This window comes from Balaenoptera acutorostrata, chromosome 21, assembly GCF_949987535.1.
Source record: "Balaenoptera acutorostrata chromosome 21, mBalAcu1.1, whole genome shotgun sequence".
Lineage (NCBI taxonomy): Eukaryota > Metazoa > Chordata > Mammalia > Artiodactyla > Balaenopteridae > Balaenoptera > Balaenoptera acutorostrata.
In genome coordinates this window covers 27,874,462-27,891,758 of record NC_080084.1, presented here as the reverse complement: position 1 = coordinate 27,891,758, position 17,297 = coordinate 27,874,462, and the positions used below count along the sequence as shown (strand labels likewise).

At 45.3% G+C, this 17,297-nt stretch overlaps 1 protein-coding gene across 12 annotated transcripts in view; it reads right to left on the bottom strand.

The window, feature by feature from the left end:
- The window catches only part of FBXO25 (F-box protein 25), a 56,488-nt gene extending 42,605 nt beyond the window's left edge, over positions 1-13,883 (bottom strand). For 5 of the 12 annotated variants that reach the window (XR_009006465.1, XR_009006464.1, XR_009006467.1 and 2 more), the window contains exons 1-2: positions 13,305-13,447; positions 7,283-7,423 (exon numbers count right to left, since the gene is read on the bottom strand). Coding sequence is in view for 6 of the 12 variants with exons in the window: in XM_057537092.1 (XP_057393075.1) it covers positions 7,283-7,416 (134 nt within the window). In the remaining 6 variants the exon portion in view is untranslated. Of the gene's footprint in view, positions 1-7,282; positions 7,424-13,304; positions 13,454-13,747 lie in introns of those variants that run through there. The other 7 variants (XR_009006468.1, XR_009006469.1, XM_007188946.2 and 4 more) reach the window with 4 other exon arrangements.
- Positions 13,884-17,297: the final 3,414 nt, after the last annotated feature.

Here is a 17,297-nt window from a genome sequence, read left to right as displayed (position 1 = left end):
GACTGAAATCATATCAAGCACATTTCTGACCTTGATGATATGAAACAAGAAAGCAATTACAAGACAAAGACTGGAAAATGCACAAATATGTGTAGATTAAACACATGCTAATGAACAACCAATGGGCCAAAGAAGAATTCAAAGGAGAAATCAAAAAAATACCTTGAGACAAATGAAAATAGAAATACAACATACCAAAACTTAGGGTATACAGCAAAAGCAATTCTCAGAGGAAAGTTCATAGTGATAAGTGCCTACACCAAGAAACAAGAGAAATCTTAAATAATGTAACTTTATATTTCAAGGAACTAGAAAAGAAGAACAAAGCCTAAACACAATGGAAAAAATAGTAGGAAGACAATGGAAAAGATCAATAAAACTAAGAGCTGGTTCTCTGAAAAGATAAACAAAATTGACAAACATTTAGCAAGACTCACCAAGGGAAAAAGAGAGAGGACTCAGAGTCAGAAATGAAAGAGGAGACATCACAGCTCATACCACTGAAATAAAGGATCTTAAGAGACTACTATGAACAATTATATGCCAACACATTGGACAACCCTGAAGAAATGGTTAAGTTCCCAGAAACTCACAACCTACCAAGACTAGGAAAGAGAAAATCTGAACAGACTGATTAAGAGTAAGGAGATTGAATCAGTAACCAAAAACCTCCCAACAAACAAAAGTCCAGGACCAGAGAGCTTCACTAGTGAATTCTAACAAACATTTAAAGAAGAATTAATACCAATCCTTTTCAAAGTCTTCCAAAAAAATCAAAGAGGAGGCAACAGTTCCCAAAGTCATTTTGTGAGGCCAGCATTACCCTGATACCAAAACCACACAAGCAAACCACGAGAAAATTACAGGCCAATATCAATGATGAACACAGATGCAAAAATCCTCAACAAAACACTAGCAAACTGAATTCAACAATACATTAAAAGGGTCATATACCATAATCAAGTGAGATTTATTCTAGGGATGCAAGGACGGTTCAACATCTGCAAATTAACCAATGTAATACACCACATTAACAAAATGAAATAAAAGAAAAAAAATCATATGATCGCTCAATAGAAGCAAAAAAAGCATTTGTCAAAATTCAACATCCATTTACGATAAAACTCTCAATAAAGAGGGTATAGAGGGAACGTAGCTTACCATAATAAAGGCCATACATGATAAGCCCACAGCTATCATCATACTCAATGGTGAAAAGCTGAAAGCGGGAGTTCCGTTTGCTCCACATCTGCATCACCATTTATTGTCAGCCTTTTTAATTTCAGCTATTCTGGTGGGTGGATAGTTCTACCTCACTGCGGCTTTTTTAAAAGGCTTTATTTTTTGAGCAGTTTTAGGTTTACAACAAAACCAAGAAGAAGGTGCACATCACTGGGGTTTTAGTTTCCCTGATAACTAAAGATTTGAACTTTTATCATACTGGCTATTTGCACGTTTGTCCAAGTCATTCTCCCAGCTGCTAATTGAGTTGCTTGTCTCTTTACTAAAGTTGCCGAAATCCTGGAAGAAAAGCCTCTGTCAGTATAACAGCTGGGTTCAGTCAGGACACAGAAGACACATGAATTATTTTAACTGAGAAACTTAAAATGAAAATGTACAAATATGTACAAAACCTTGTTAACTAGGTAACCTAACAGCCGAAAAGAACACTGAAGCATTCCAGAGGTAGTGACTGCAAACAGCCGTCACCACACTGCACTGGGAGAGCGAAGGGCACAGGCTGACACCAGCAGGAGGAAGCACTGTTGGCTGGTGCTGGAGTCTGAGCTCAGGTGAGAAGCCCCGAGGGCCTGGGGTCCAGCTGCGGGGTGGGGTGTGGGCACCAGCATCTGGTGTTGAAGGGACACGATGAGCCAGGTCTGCAAATGTCAGAAAAGCTGGGAGGGAGAGTCCAGTGCTGCTGGCCTGGGGGGACAGGTACAGAAGGGCCCCGGCAGCAGCTGCCCCAGTCCCACCGCACAGGCCCCGTGGCACCCTCCCCAGGCAGGGCCTAGCAGGGCCCACCGGCTGCAGCGTCACAGGGAGGTGTGAGCAGGTAGAACGGAGCCCAGAAAACAGCTTAGTGACAGCTTACAGAACACAATACTTTCTCCCAGTCACTGGCTTGCCTGTTGATGTTCTCAACGGTGACTTTTTAAAGCAACTTTCAAAGATCGGTTTAGACTTCAAGAAGAGTTGCAGCAACAGTACAAAGTCCCCTCCCCCAGCTTCCCCACCATCTCACAGGAATGCAGGACGGCGACCAAAGCCAGGAGTGGGTGCTGGCACAGTACCGCTGACTCGCCCACAGACCTGTGTCTCGCCAGCCTCCCGCTGGTGCCCTTCGCTGTTCCAGGACCCCATCCGGACCTATGCGATCGGGGCACACGCTGCCCCTGTGTCTTGCTCCTGGTCATGTCACCTGGATCACTCGCTTAAGGTGGGATCTGCCAGGGTTCTCAACTGTAAAGCTACTGTTTTCCCTTTGTGAATTCATAGATATTTTGGAGGACGCTTTGCAAATACTGTTTTCCCTAAACATCTCACCCACTAATCTCAGCATCTATCAGTGGACTCTGCCTATAGCCATCATTACTGTGGTGTCCTAATGGTGACACTCTACTTCCCTATTCCTTCCACATTCACTAACTGGAATTATTCTGCCAGGAAGAGCTGTCCCTTCTTCCCCACTTATTCATGTATTATATCCCCATAAACTCAGGGGTATTTATCTTCTCCTTTGAGTTATAATCCAATACCACCATTATTTGCTTTTTGCTCAAATGGCTCCAGCTTTGGCCACTGGACTGCCTTCAGGTTGGCCTCTGCCCTTTTGACATCTGACGTATTCCCATCGCAGCCCCCCCTTTTTTTGTTAAGTATTTCCTTACTTTTGGACACCACAAGATGCTCTAGGCTCAGCTTATATTTCCCTATCCCAGCTCTGGAATCAACCACTTCCCCAGGAACCCTTCAAAACCAAGATCTTGGTGTTCAGTCTGCTCATGGCTACTGGGGCACCACCGCTCTTGGCCTCCCAGTAGACAGAACTGGGGAACACGTTATATTAACTCACCTACACACCGATCCCTATCTACCCACCCACCCACCCACCAGAGCAACAACCGCCTGAGTACACACTGACACCACCACCAACAATGCAGCACCACAAGGTATAGTCTAGCATGATTTTGTGACTTCCTTCTCCAAAGTGAGAGATCTGGCTGTCATTATCTGCATTTTATTTACTCACCCCGATTAACCCTACATAATAAAGTAGTTTCAGAATTGCTAACCCACACCCTGGGGCATGAGAAGCACATTTACCACCTACAGTGTCCGTCTATAGCCTGACAATATCCTGTCAACATGGTTTTCCCAAGTTCCCAGGTCAGCTCCTTTCTTCCACACCCACCTCAGTGTGGTTATGGGGTTCGTCTGTAACACAATCACATCCATCTGTCACAGTTTAGATCATTTGGGTAACCAGCTCCCCATCACACACATCCTGGTTGGTTTTTTTTTTTTTTTTTAAGATTTACACAGAGCAAAATTTGCTTTTCGTGCTGCACAACTCTATGGGTTTTGACGAATGCAGAGTCATCAAGGGACCGGCGCCTTCCCTACAGGGCAGCTCTACCACTCCCCAAAAAGCCTCCTGTCATCTGTGTAATCAACTCCTTCCCCTACCTCTAGACCCCTCGCATCCACTGGTCTGTTTTTCACCCCTTTGTCCCTATAGTTTTTCTTTTTCCAGAAGGCCATATAAATGGAATCACACAATATGAAGCCTCTTGGGTTTAGTTTTTCTCACTAAGCAAGATGAAATTAAGATTCATCACGTTGTGTCAATCAACGGTTCGTTCCTTCGCTCCTGAGTGGCCCTCCCCTGGAGAGCTGAAAAGCATGGGTGATGCCCAAGCTTTGGCAATTACTGGAAAAAAGCTGCTATTAACGTTCACATACAGGTACTGTGTAAACATAAACTTCCATTTTCCTTGGGTAAATACCTAGGACTGAGATGCTGGGTCATACGGCAGCTTTGTGTTTAACTTAATAAGAAAGTACCAAAGTAGTCAGCAAAGTGGCTGTGCCATTCTACACTCCCATCAAGCTTACGAGAGGACGTTCTTGCCAGCACTCGGCACTGCCCTCCCCAGCACCTGTAACGTTCTGTTGTTTGTTAATTGCAGCCGCGGTGGTAGGTGTTTCATGGCACCTTATCTGGAAGGCGAACACTTTCTCCACACTTCTGTCTAGGCCACCTCGGCTGTCTCACTCCCCTGGAACTTCCATTCCGTTTCCAGCTGGTCTGCTGCTGACCCCACACCACACTGTGATCTCAGGCTCGCTGCGACGTGTGTCTTCCCAGATTGCCTGCACTTCCCTGCTGACTAATGATGTTGAGCTTATTCTTCTCTGCCCAGATTTACTTGCAAGAAATAAAAAATGGGAAGAAAGGATGAGCAGTGTGGTCAGATGAACAGGCACCGAGAGCAGGAGCAGAAATAGACACCAGCTCACTGGACAACGGAAGGTGGGCCTGCCCGTGACCCAGCAGCTCCTCTCCCGGGCACGAGCCCTGAGGATCTCGCGCGTGCGCAGGAAGCTACACGGTCAGACTCCACTGTCATCACACGAACGGCCACCCTCCCAGCCGCGCAGGCCGACCACCTGCCTGCCTTCGCCGACGCCCCTCGCCACTGCCCACCCCCTCCACAGCTCAGCAACCTGCCAGCTCCACTTGCAAAACATCTGAATCTGAGCACTTCTCATCACCCGCCACCTCCATCCTCTCTGAGCCACAGTCACTCCTCACTTGGGTCATTACACAGGCTCTTAGGAATGAGTCGACCTGCTCTGCCTCACCTCTCTGCAGCCTATTTCCAACACAAAAGCCAGAAGGAGCCTGTTAAAACACAAACCTGAACAAAACCCCCCTCTCTCTGACCCCCCGTCTAGCTCTGAGAAAACCCAGCTGGCCCTTCATGACCGGCCACGGCCACGCTGGCATCTGGTCCCCTGCTGCCCCTCATCCCACCCATCTCGCTGTCCCCGCTGCTCCCGAGGTCACGACACCTGCCTCGGGGTCTCTGCTCTCCCTTCCCCACCTGGGCCGCCCTCTCGGTGCCCAAGGTGTCATTCAGCTGACCCTTCTCAGAGAGGCCCCGCCTTGACACTTCCACGCACCACCCCCACCCCAATGGTCTTCCCTCCCACCCCGGGTTTTTTCCTTCACAGCACTTACGACACGGAACAGATCACACGGAGCTCCTTTTGTCCTTCGTCTGACTGTCCCACTAGAATGCAAGCTCCTCCAGGCATGGGTTTTGCCTCTTTCTGTTTACTGCTGGATCCCAGCACTGGGAACACACAGTAAATGCCTGACATAGGGTATAGACTGAGCACATACAACAGCATGTGTAATAACAAAACCAGAGGCATCTCAGGTCTGGCTCCTGGAGGGATCTATCTACACACCAAAGGGGCACAGGCAGGACTCAGGCCCCTTCTGTTTCCAAGGAGCCCCCTCTGGAGGGGAGGGGACGGCCGCACCCTTTCTGTGGACAAGCAAAGCAAAGTCACCTTCTACTGGTCCCACACTGTGAAGGGTCTGGAGTAAGCACTGGGCTGGGGAGACCAACACACTTTCCGTTCACAGACGGCAATTAATAAAAACATCTCTGATCCACCCATCTTTGTGTGTTCTGGATGAAGCTGATAGAGATTCAGGATGAACTTAATAAAGATGAAAACTAAAAGTCCAACTGCAAGGGTCTGAGAACAATTCATTTACAACGGTCCCACCATGTTCTCTGGCAGGGAGTGAGTGAGTTGCCCACAGTCCCACCCTGTTTGTAAAGTTTATGTAAGGTTGGTAATTACATATACCATTAGTATAAAGAGAGGGCAGCCAGACTTGTGAGGCACCTGGATGGGAGCAAGGTGTCTTCACTCCACCCGTGGTGGAGAGTCCACGGCTGCTGTGACACAGCCTCTGTCCCTGTGAGGACACCCACACAGAAAGGCCTCTGCCAGCACCACTATATTTCAAAGGATTTTCAAATGAGTGTGCACAGGAGTGGGTGAGTGGGAGTGTCTGTGGGGAAGGTGGAAAGGGAGACAGGAGAACATGGAGTTTATCTCGCAAAGAAAACAGGTCTTGATTGTATTTCTCTAATTCTATGCATATATGAGAAAAAAGTATTCTTCGATATTCACAACATGTTTGGAATGAGGGGAAATAAAGAATACATGAGGAAAAAAACACATGCAAATTCCTTAGTGTGGAAGTAGCAGTAACTTTCTATTTCATGCATTACAGCTTTTTTTAAACTGACATTTTAGAATTCAGAAAGGCAGAGAAATGCCACAATATAAATTCAACGAACACTGTGTGTTATCCTTCCTATAATCTTAAATATAAAATTAATTTCTGCTTTAAATACTGCAAACCCCAATCTCCAGTCTAAAGGTACCAAATTCCTATCAGAAAAACAGATGACCTGTCAGTTCGAAATACACGATAGTTACGCAAATGTGAGATAAACATATGCAGTAAAATGGATGACGAGACCCGTGACACTTTGGAGGAAGAGGTCTGCAGACCTCCCCAATCCTCCAAATGCTCAAATACACTTGTGACAGGGATTGCGGGTGAGCACACCACGGCCACGCTGGCCTGCTCCTGCATCCATGCAATGTCTCACTTTCCTCTGGAGAAAGACCACAGCCCCCAGCCTGCCCTGCAGCTCCCACTCCAGCCGGTGAGGTGTGGCACGGGCACCCTCCTCCTCTACCCCGCCAAGCGGAACGCGGAGGTGGGGGCAGAACTCCACCCTGAATCCCGCCGACGAGGCTACCCTCTGGGGACGGCAGAGCTAAAGGCCACCTCACCAACTCAGGCCTCTGACAGAGAAGACTATACTCCTGTCTCGCACAAGCCACTGTCACCATGGGCCTCTGACGCAGGCCGCCAAAACTGCATCTTTTAATTCCTTCAGGTTCCTCAGCCGTAACGGGAGGTTAATAAGAATAATACCTATCTCTCGGACTACTGTAAGGGTTAAACGTTTCCAATTGAAAAGAAGACGGCAGCGTCTGTGCGTGGGCACTAGGCGATCTACCAGGCTCAGACTTCGGCTAGTAACTTGTTTCCTTACACCAGCCTTGTGCAGGTGCGGGGGGGGGATTCTCAGCCAAGCGGTAAGTCATGGGCTCCAACAGGTGAAGCCGTAAGAGCCAGGCGGGGACGGTGTGGCTCTGCTGAGCTGCGACTCACGTGCCGTGGCTGGCGCCACACCGGTGAGTCTCTCCTTCAAGCCCCTCAGTCCAGGGTTCACATCTTTTCCAGCCGTCTTCTGTTTTAATCCAGCTCCATCCAGGAGATCTCCAGTCCTGGCCCAAAAATGGCATAGCTCTCCTATAATTTAGGTTAAAAATGTATGTGTAATTGATGTAAGTTTCTTTCCATTTAGAACGTTTATTCGTTAACTTTAATGAATACAATTCTTACTTAATACTTAAATGTCTGCACGTGCCTTACGTGCCAGCTGGACACTGAGATAAAACACTGAAGGTAACACAGGACTTCAGTTGCACTAAAATGGTAAGACGGATGAGGACTGGTGGATTTATTAGCCCAACTCTGCACGTGTCATGGAAGGTTTGTCACCCAGAGGTGACATCTCAGCTCATGCCTGAAGAACAAGCAGTCAGGGAGTGACGAAGAAAAGGAGTATGACACCGAACAGAAAACTCATGCCAGAAATTAGAAGCAACAGAACATGAAACACGGATGCCCAGCCCTGTACACAGTCCAGGCCGCCTGAGGCTGACCACGTAAGGGGGGGTGGGGAGTGGCTGGAAGTGAGAATGGAGAGGCCACTGGGGGCAAACAAAGTCAAAGGAGCTGGACTGCACTCTGAGGACACCAAGTGGCCAAGAAAGGAACCTCCACTCCGCAGGGAAGCAATTCAACCAGATCTGAGCTTCACAGAGACCTCAGGGCTACTCGGTCTCTGCCAGCGCCTAGTGTCTTCCTAGTAATAAACGCTGTCTGAAATTACTTACATGGCTACAGTCTGCCTTCCTCAAGAAAATGCGATGTCTTGTTCAACTCTGTATCCCAACACTTGGAACGATGCCCGGCGCACAAGGGTAGCTCAACAATCACTGAATGAAGGGCTCAGAGGGGAGGGTAAGGCTGGAGAGCAAGGCGGGAAAACCACCAGCATCTAGACTGTACAGACAGAGACCAGACAGCGTGGGGACAGAAGAAAGCCAAGGAGCCAGCTCCAAGGGTCGCTGACACTGAAGAGACAAGCAGGTGAAGAAGAGCCGAGAAAGGACACCGAACAGGAAGAGCCACGGATGTAGGGGAAGTGGGAAGGCGAGAGAAGAACGGGTTTAAGAAAGAAATAATCAACAGAGAGGAAGGTGTTATAAAGAAGCCAGTATGGTAAGAATGAAAAAGTATACATCGTATTTAGCTACAAAAAGGTGGTTGATAACTCAACAAAAAGTTTCCACAGAGTAATGTGTTATATTAATCTCATGTCCGACGACGTAGATTTGGGATATTTCACTGACGTGGAAGTATCACATCACATTAGATCATAGAGCACACGAGATGAAAGCGTTCAAATACCATCTCCCAAATATATTTAATATAACTAACAAAAAATAGGCTATTAAATAGGCATTTATACTGGCTTAGAAGAGACAAAAAAAATTCAGAGGGAAATTATAACTCTTCAACAATATTCCTGTGTCAACTACAAGTGCTCAACATGAAACGTATGATGAAGTAATTTTCCTTTGTACCAAGAGGATCTCAAAACCTTGCTAAACTAAGTAGTAATCAGTCTTTTTCAGTCATGTATTGTTTAACTGAAATTCTTTCTTTAGAAAATAATTAAAAATAATTCCTTAAATTTCAACACTATTTTGATAAGCCTCATCTTACGCTCGTTTCACAACTACTGATCACCTTAAAATGCAAAAACCACCACCCATGTCTAGTCCATCCAATTTATTTAAGGTTGTCTCCAATAGCAGGTGTCTGATACTTTTTCATGAAGCTTCAGACAGAAGCCAGAGAACACTTTTACAAAAGAAGGCAAGTACCATGATGTAGTAGATGATGCTTAAATGGCAAATTTAGTCTCATAAAACACAAACAAGAGAAGAATGTCTGTGAGGACCACCTCTGACAATTGCCGAAGTATCTCTCAATATCGTATTTAAACTGCGTTTAAAAAAAATCAAGTGGCAACTGTGCAGACTATTGCTAATAGGTCAAATACAGTATTACTTCAATGACAAACATATAAACACAGACTAAATGTGTTATTACCTTATGTATCCCTTCCCTAAGGGTACACCGGTAAACCCTTGAGGAACTAAAAAAAACAAATGAAAACCCCCTCCACACACAATATATGTAAGTATATTTAAAATATATTAAAATATATGCATATGTGCAGTCAAAATGTACAAACCAACAGTCATAAAATAAATAAGCACTAAGGATGTAATGTACAACACGATAATTAACACTGCTGCACATTATATTTGAAAGTTATTAAAACAGTAAATCTTAAGAGTTCTCATCATGAGGAAAAATATTTTTTCTTTTTCTTTAATGTTGTATCTATAGGAGATGATAGATGTTCACTAAATCTATTGCGGTAATCATTTCATGATGTACGTAACTCAAATCATCAAGTTGTACACCTTAAACTTACATAGTGCTATATGTCAGTTATATCTCAATAAAACCGGGGCAGGGGGGACGTTATGTAGAAAACTGTCCCTTGAAGAATTCTTTGTAACAGGAACAAACTGTAACAACTATAAACAATTAAAATATCTAAAAGAGGTTTTGTTAAATATATTTGTTATTACACTGGGATTGTAAATGGCTATTAACAATAATTGTGCAAATATCTGTTAACATGAAAAGATATTCACAGTATATTAAGTGAAAGCAAAGCAAGTTTGAGGAAAATATATGTGATACTTCTGTGTATTTCTACATGCAGGCACAAGTTTATACGTGTGTATAGAAAAAAATCTGAAAGCAGATATAGCAAAATGTAAACAGTGAATATCTCTGCATGTTTGAATTTCAAGAGATTTTACATTATTTTTTATTTGAGGCATTTTTATTTTTAATATTTCTTTTATTAGATGAAAATGTATTACCCATGTGACAATTTTTATAGAACACGACTTGCTGATCTGAAAGGCAGAAATGGTGACATTGTTAACCTATATTATTTGATTCCTGATGCAGTTGAAGAATTGTCCCCAGTATGTTTCCTTTTTTCTTTTGTGATCTGTATGCTCACAGATTTTACAAATTTATTATTTTAGTTTTTTCCTTTCTTGTAGAATTTAGAAATCTTCATACATTTAAATTAATAAAATTGGTTTCTCATTAAATATATACATATATATATAAATGTGCATACATGCAATCTTGTAATATGAGTACTAAATGAGTGGTAAAGAGAGAATAACTAAAAGAAACTCAGAGTAAAAAGCAAACCACCTGGGAAACCTCTGAAGAGAAACTAGGACATGAGCTTGGCCTTAAAGCATGGTTAGATCTTAAGTGAATGAAGAAAGGAAAAAAATACCAATCACAGAAATGGTAGCTGAAAAAAATGAAGACAGGAATACATGTGACATGTTTGAGAATAAGCAGAATAGGCTGGCTGAAATAGAGAACAGATTGGAAAGGGGACTAGGAGAATGCAGAATATCAAGTGTTTGGACTTTATTCTCTAAATAGTTAAAAGTTTTTGAGCAATCCAGCAACGTGAGCAGTGCTATTTTCAGAATAATTTGCCAGGGCGTGAAGGACAGACTGAAGTGGAGAACAGAGGCAGAAAGAACAACTACTTAAGCAACAGAAACTTCTTACCAACACCTCAGCTAACAAGATATTTTAAGACTTGATGACACACATTGTACTTGCCTATTTAGACACCATGCCCACTCACCACTTAATGCACTTATATTCAGGCCTCACAAGCAATCCCTATAACATTTACACTAAGTTTCTGCTATAAAGTTAAGAGTCAGCTTGGGGTTTCCTGTAAGATAATTGATTCCTTTACAACTACCAAAACTCTACAGATCATTCATATTGACTTTAACAACTCTGTGAGAAACAAATATAGTTAGCTATATTTTCAGTTGCTAAGTGTTTATATTTCCATGGGCTGGAAGGAGTGAAATGCAGCTAAATGGACCATGGAAATAAAAATAGTACATTTCCAAGAGTTTTATTTTCAACACAGAGGAAAAGATTTGTTTCAAAATAAATGTGTGTATTCCATTCCATATAGGTGTATAATCTTTATACTTATACTTTACACTTGCATATAACCTTTTTTTAAATTGAAGTATAGTTGATTTACAATGTTGTGTGAGTTTCAGGTGTACAGCAAAGTGATTCAATTATGTACATTTTTTTTCATATTCTTTCCCATCATAGATTATTACAATATATAACCTTATATAATACTTATATACTTATATAATACTTATATGTAATCTTTATACTTTATACTTTAGTTCATGAACTAAAGCAGAGATTCTGGAAGCACAGTTATTACAAACAATAACAAAAAAGCCATCAGGGAAAAGAAAGAAAAAACACACGAGTTGCAATGTGAAAGGCTTCGGTCTCAAATTTTCAAAAATAGTCCCAGTCTGAAGCATCTAACAAGTTTGCAAATCGAAAAATACTGTTAAACTTGTGGAATGATGACAACCCATCATTTTTTATGGAAGTGTATTTATCTGTTCTACTAAAAGATCTGACTCGCTATCATGTTATAAATTTAATTAAAATCACCTATGTTTTGATAATTTCCAAATACAAAAATAAGAACTAGAAATTACTCCTGAAAATTATTAAATGTGTAAGAGCAACTACTCAAAAGTGGCTACTCTTGTAAAATAGCTGGTACAATCTGCAATTTTGTGCACATTTCATGCCAACTAATGTCAGAGAGCATATGGGGCCATCTGCTATAGATCTTCCCTCAATCTCTATTTTATATGGCAGGACATGGGGGTGAAGCACTGCAGGAGAACAGGGCTTCATGAAGTTCATTTGCCAGTGGAAACTCCTGCACAAGACAAGAAATGTCTTTCCTTCAATAAGCGCACTTTCCATTAACTAATGATAACAGCAGCAAACATTTACTAGATCTCAGCATGGGTTAGGCATCACCCTAAACAATTTACCTCTTTTATCTCATTTAGTCCTCACACTACCGTATAAGGTAGGAAATGCTGCAATCCGCATTTAAAAGTTTCAAATCTCTATTTTATAGATGAAGAAACTGAGGCAAAAAGTGGTGGAGCTGGGATTTACAGTCATGGAATCTCAATCCACAATCCATGCTCTACCACTATATTTTTAAAACAGCAATTCCTGAACACCCTATTAGAAACAGATGTCACGAAACTGTAGGAGTTTTTTTTTCTTACATTTTTTAGCTTATATGTCATACATCATCAGATATCATCTAAAGTAATGAATGATCTAAATATAAAAACACTAAGACAAGGAAAACACGACAGGAAACAGCTCTAAAAAATTTGAAAAGGTTACATGTATAACAGTACTTACTCTCTTCAGTTACTAAACTGATTTTCAGAACAATAAAGACTATACCTGTAGAGCAAGAGCTATGGCTATACACATTACAAACAGATAAACAAACAAGTTACAGTGAAAATAAAAGGCACTTTCATATTCAGAGAAAAAAGCTGGCAAAGGAGTTTCTCTTCCAGTATTTCTTATACTGGAAATTTCATCATAAATTTTGAGAAAATAATTTGCATTGTTCTGAGATAAGAATGACTGATCCTCAATTTGATAAGCATTTGGCTTTTTCTACTGCTTTCTCTTCCTTACAAGATTTCCAAGTAATTGAGGGTCAAACATGAATATGGCTTATAAATGTGGAAGAATCTGATCCAGAAAGACCATCAAGAAATGATAAACCGAGGGCTGAGAATCAGAAATGGGGTTTACTGCAAGAAGGCCTGAGAGATAATCACAGATGCCTCACGGAAACGGAAAACATTCCCGTAAGAGGGGAAAGTGGAACACGAAACAATAAGGGAAAGCGTGTCTTTTGTGATTAGGGCTGCAGGTAAGGATTTGGAAGAGGCAAGAAAGGAGGGCTCCGCAGGAAAAGGCACGATTCCCCACACTCCTTCAAGATGAGTCTGAGCAGGGCCAGGGCTGGGAGAAGGGTCCAAACGGAGCTTACCGCGAAGAGAAGGACGCAAAATTGAAACGCGTCCGCTCAAGAAAAATAAGAAAAGCAACCGAAGAGGGGCCGGAGCCGGAGCAGAACGGGAGCAGAGGACGAACGCCTGGAGGACGAGGACAGGCCCGGGCAGGTGCCCGCGCGGGAGGAGTGGTCCCGGAGGCCCCGGGCCGGGGGAGGAAGAGGCCGGAGGGCGGACGCCGGAGACGCCGGGCCGGGGACGGGTGGTCCCGGAGGCCCCGGGCCGGGGGAGGAGGGGGCCGACCCGGTGGGGGCGGGTTCATGCTGGGGCGGGAGGGGAGCTGGGTTGCGGGACGCGGAGGGTGGGCGTGGGGTTGAGGACGGGTGGGCCGCGCCGTGTGGCGGGCAGACTGCCTCCGTCCCCACCTGACGCGCGGACGCCCATAGTCCCCATCTAGCGCGCGCGGCGTCCCAGTCCTTACCTGGCGCGCCGACGGTCCGGGCCCCACCTGGCGCACTGACAACCCTCAGCCGGCACCTGACGGCGGCCCGTCGGGATTTATTGCCGGAAATCGCCCACCGCCTACCCGGGAGCCGCCGCGGGGAAGCCCCGCCCCCGACCGCGCTGATTGGCCAGCGCGGCTCCGCGCGGCCGTGTTGCTACGCTGATCCCTGAGTCGGCGGCGCGCGCGTGCGCAGTGGGCGTCGCTCCCGGCCCCCCCCGTGCCGCTGCCCGCGCGTGCGCAGTCGGTGCGGCCCGTGGGGCTGGTGGGGGAGGTGGAGGGGGCGTCTGGGTGCCGAGAGGCTCCAGGTGCTGAGGTAGCAGAGAAGGCGTGGGTCACCTGGGTCCTGACTGCCGGGCCGACTGCAGACAGATACTCCAATCCGCTCACCGCAACCTGCTCAGCTTTCCAACCCAACCTGAATTTCGGGAATGCAGCTTCGATTTGCCCCCAATCCCCCTGTGCACCTCATTACCTTGTATACTGAGTTTTAAGGCCCAAGTACCTTGTATTTATAAACGATTTAGTGGGGTTTTCCCAGTTAGGAGACAAGAATGCGGGGTTCCGGAGAGCAGGGTAGGAGCAGGGCCCCCGGTTCTGGCCAGTGCGAGCTCTCGGCCGGGTCGGAACCGGACCGGCTGCCGAGAGGCGTGGGCATTAACTAAGGCCTGAACCTCTCTCTGCCTCACTTTCCCCGCAAGTAAAATGGAGCCGGCAGCGGGGCTTACCTCACAGGATCTTTATGAAAATTGAATTAACATGGTCAAACATTCAAAACAGTACTTGGGGTATGGTGAGCAGGACATAAGTATTTGATCTTAGTATTTTTCTTTTTGTAAAATGTGTAAAATACAGTAGGTATTCATATTTTAGAAAAATTTTTTGTAAATTATTCCTCATGCTTATTACAATAGTGTTCTTTACATGCTTTTAAAATAGAGGAAAAGTGATTACGGACAGAGGTCAGCAGTGTTGCTTGCATATCCCCAACTTAAGAACCGCCCCCTTCTTTTCCTAGTTTTAGGTATCGTCCCTGGATGAGCGTTCGGTTCTTTCCAATATTTTGCCGTTAAAAATAAATGAGTAAAAAAATAAAAAATAAAAAATAAATGAGTAGCTGTATGCGTGGGCGGTTTTGGTTTCTTTTTTAAATTTGGGGGGTGGTGTGTTTGCGAGTAAATTACTATCATTGGAATTGTTGGGCCAAAGACAAGTGCAAGTGGAGTTGTGGTCGACATCGCCAGGGCGAGAGCCCCGCCGGCACCGCATGGGGCTTAGAGGAGTATGAAGTCTAGACTAATTGGCCAGCGTCCACATAGCTCCTTGTGAAGCAGTTCCACTGGCTGGATTGAGAGGAAGCAAAGTGACAGCCATCCGCAGAGAAACGCAGGGGCCCCCCCCATGTGGTTCAGGTCAATTCCGTCCAGCAAATATCTCTGAGAGCACACTTAGCTTTCTGCTTGTAAAGAGGGGCATGTTCACGGCCCTCTAGAAACTTCACCAGTGGAGGAGGAGAAAGCAGCAGAGGGGCAGGAAGATGCTCCGCAAAGGCAGGGTGTGGCTGGGCGCTGTGGAGCCCCGGGAGTGAGGGGAGAGCCGTCCCTTCATCTAACAAGTCTATCAACTGGGACGAGGGAGAATTTCGAGTTCTTTATTTTCCTAAAAATAATCCAATTGTGATTCGATCCAAGGATTTGGGGACACTTAAACACATTGTTGCAGCCCCTCCCCAAAGTTGGGGTCTGCCGTAGCAGCGAGCTGGGGCAGTCACTGGTCACAGGCGTGCTGGTACCTCCATGCCTCACCGGCGGCTTGGGGTGCGGCCAGCACGGGGCCCCCATGCGTCCCGAAGGCCGCTGCACCGCTGGGGAGTGTGTCCCTGATCCTCTGGAGACAAGCTCAGCTTTGCTCCCTCCAGGCTCAGGGAATTGTCTCTTTTTCCATGCTCCACCCTGTCTGGAACACATAAGATGTTTAATGGCATCTTTATACAACACATGAAGACTAATTCTGTTTTCTATGCAACGATAATACTGGGGTGAGAAATAACCAAACCAAACTACCCAAACAAAACCCTGTCACCTTGGTGCAGACTTGGTAGAGCAGTAGGTACATTAGGGTGACCACACAGACCACATGCTGGGCACCATGGCAGGCGGTGAGGATGTGAAGCTGAAATCCCTGATTTTCAGGAGCTCACTGTTCAAGGCAGATACAGGACAGCAAATACACAGAAAATGGGGTGATGGCTATAAAGACATACAAAATATGGAGAGGCCTGGGCCAAAAGCACCTCTCTGACAGATGCCTCCAGGCCAGCAGGCAGCGATGGCCAGGGCAGAGGAAGAGATAGCTTGTGTTTGCTGGCTTGTTTCAGATCTCCTCTCCGTCTTGGGCCTCCTTATCTTTCAAATAGGAATTGGAATAGAATCTTAGGATCCTGAACTAAGAGGTAGCCAGGAGCACGTGGTAAGCGTGGGATGGAGGGATAGGAAGGCTGACTGCACAGCCACCTGCAGGCACCTCATCCCTCCACTTTTGAAGCTCTGTACTTGCCGGACAAGACGTGTCATCATCAGGCTTCATCCTGAGAGCAGCCAGTTTGCAAGCCCACAACTCCTCACCCAGCTCCAAACCCTCCCTGTTCACCTGGCGCAGAGCTGAAGCCGAATCCGGCCTCTGTGGGCAGCATGCCATTAACCGTTAACTTCTCCCACCTGGTGGGGGTCTCAGTACCTGCAAAACAGCTCAAAGACGTTGTTCTGTGTATCCCTTGATGGGGAACCAGGACCCTGCCCCAAGGCTGCTCTATTGTTTCTCTTGACTCCTCCTCCCTTGTCTCACACCCACTCCCTTCCCTAATTAACAACTGCTTGAATCTGCCCCATGGAACTCATGGAAGGTCATGGAGGCTGACTGAAGCCTGTTTCCTATAATCAAAGAAATGGGGACACAGGAAGGATTTTGTGCCCAGGAGCCCCACTGGGCCCTGCTCGGTATCAAGGCTGTCTCTAACTCCACTCATGGACATGTTTACATTAATACAGATGCCCCCGCACGTTCCACCCTAGGTATTTATCAAAGATAAATGAAAACATGGCCACGAGGAGCGTGTACAATAATATTCGTAGCAGTTTATTCCTTGGAACAACCTAGATATCTGTCTGCAAGGAAGTGGACTAACAGACTGGAATATTCAAGCCGTGGAAGAGAATGAGCCGCTGATGCGTGCTACAACGTGGATGCTTGTCAAGAATAGTATCTTAGTGAAGGAATGCAGACATGGAAGTATATGCCAGGTGACTCCATTCATGTGAAATGCGATAGAATCACACCCGTGGTGGCTTTGCGGGGCCAGGGTAGGGACAGGGCAACCTTCTGGGGTGATGGGAGTGTCTGGTGTAGTTTGGGATGAGACTATGCCTGTGTTAAATATCACCGCGCATTCCACTGGAAGTATGTTAAACCTCGATAAGCCAATACATATTTTTTCTTTGGGAGGAACATTTCTATCTGACATATTCCTGGC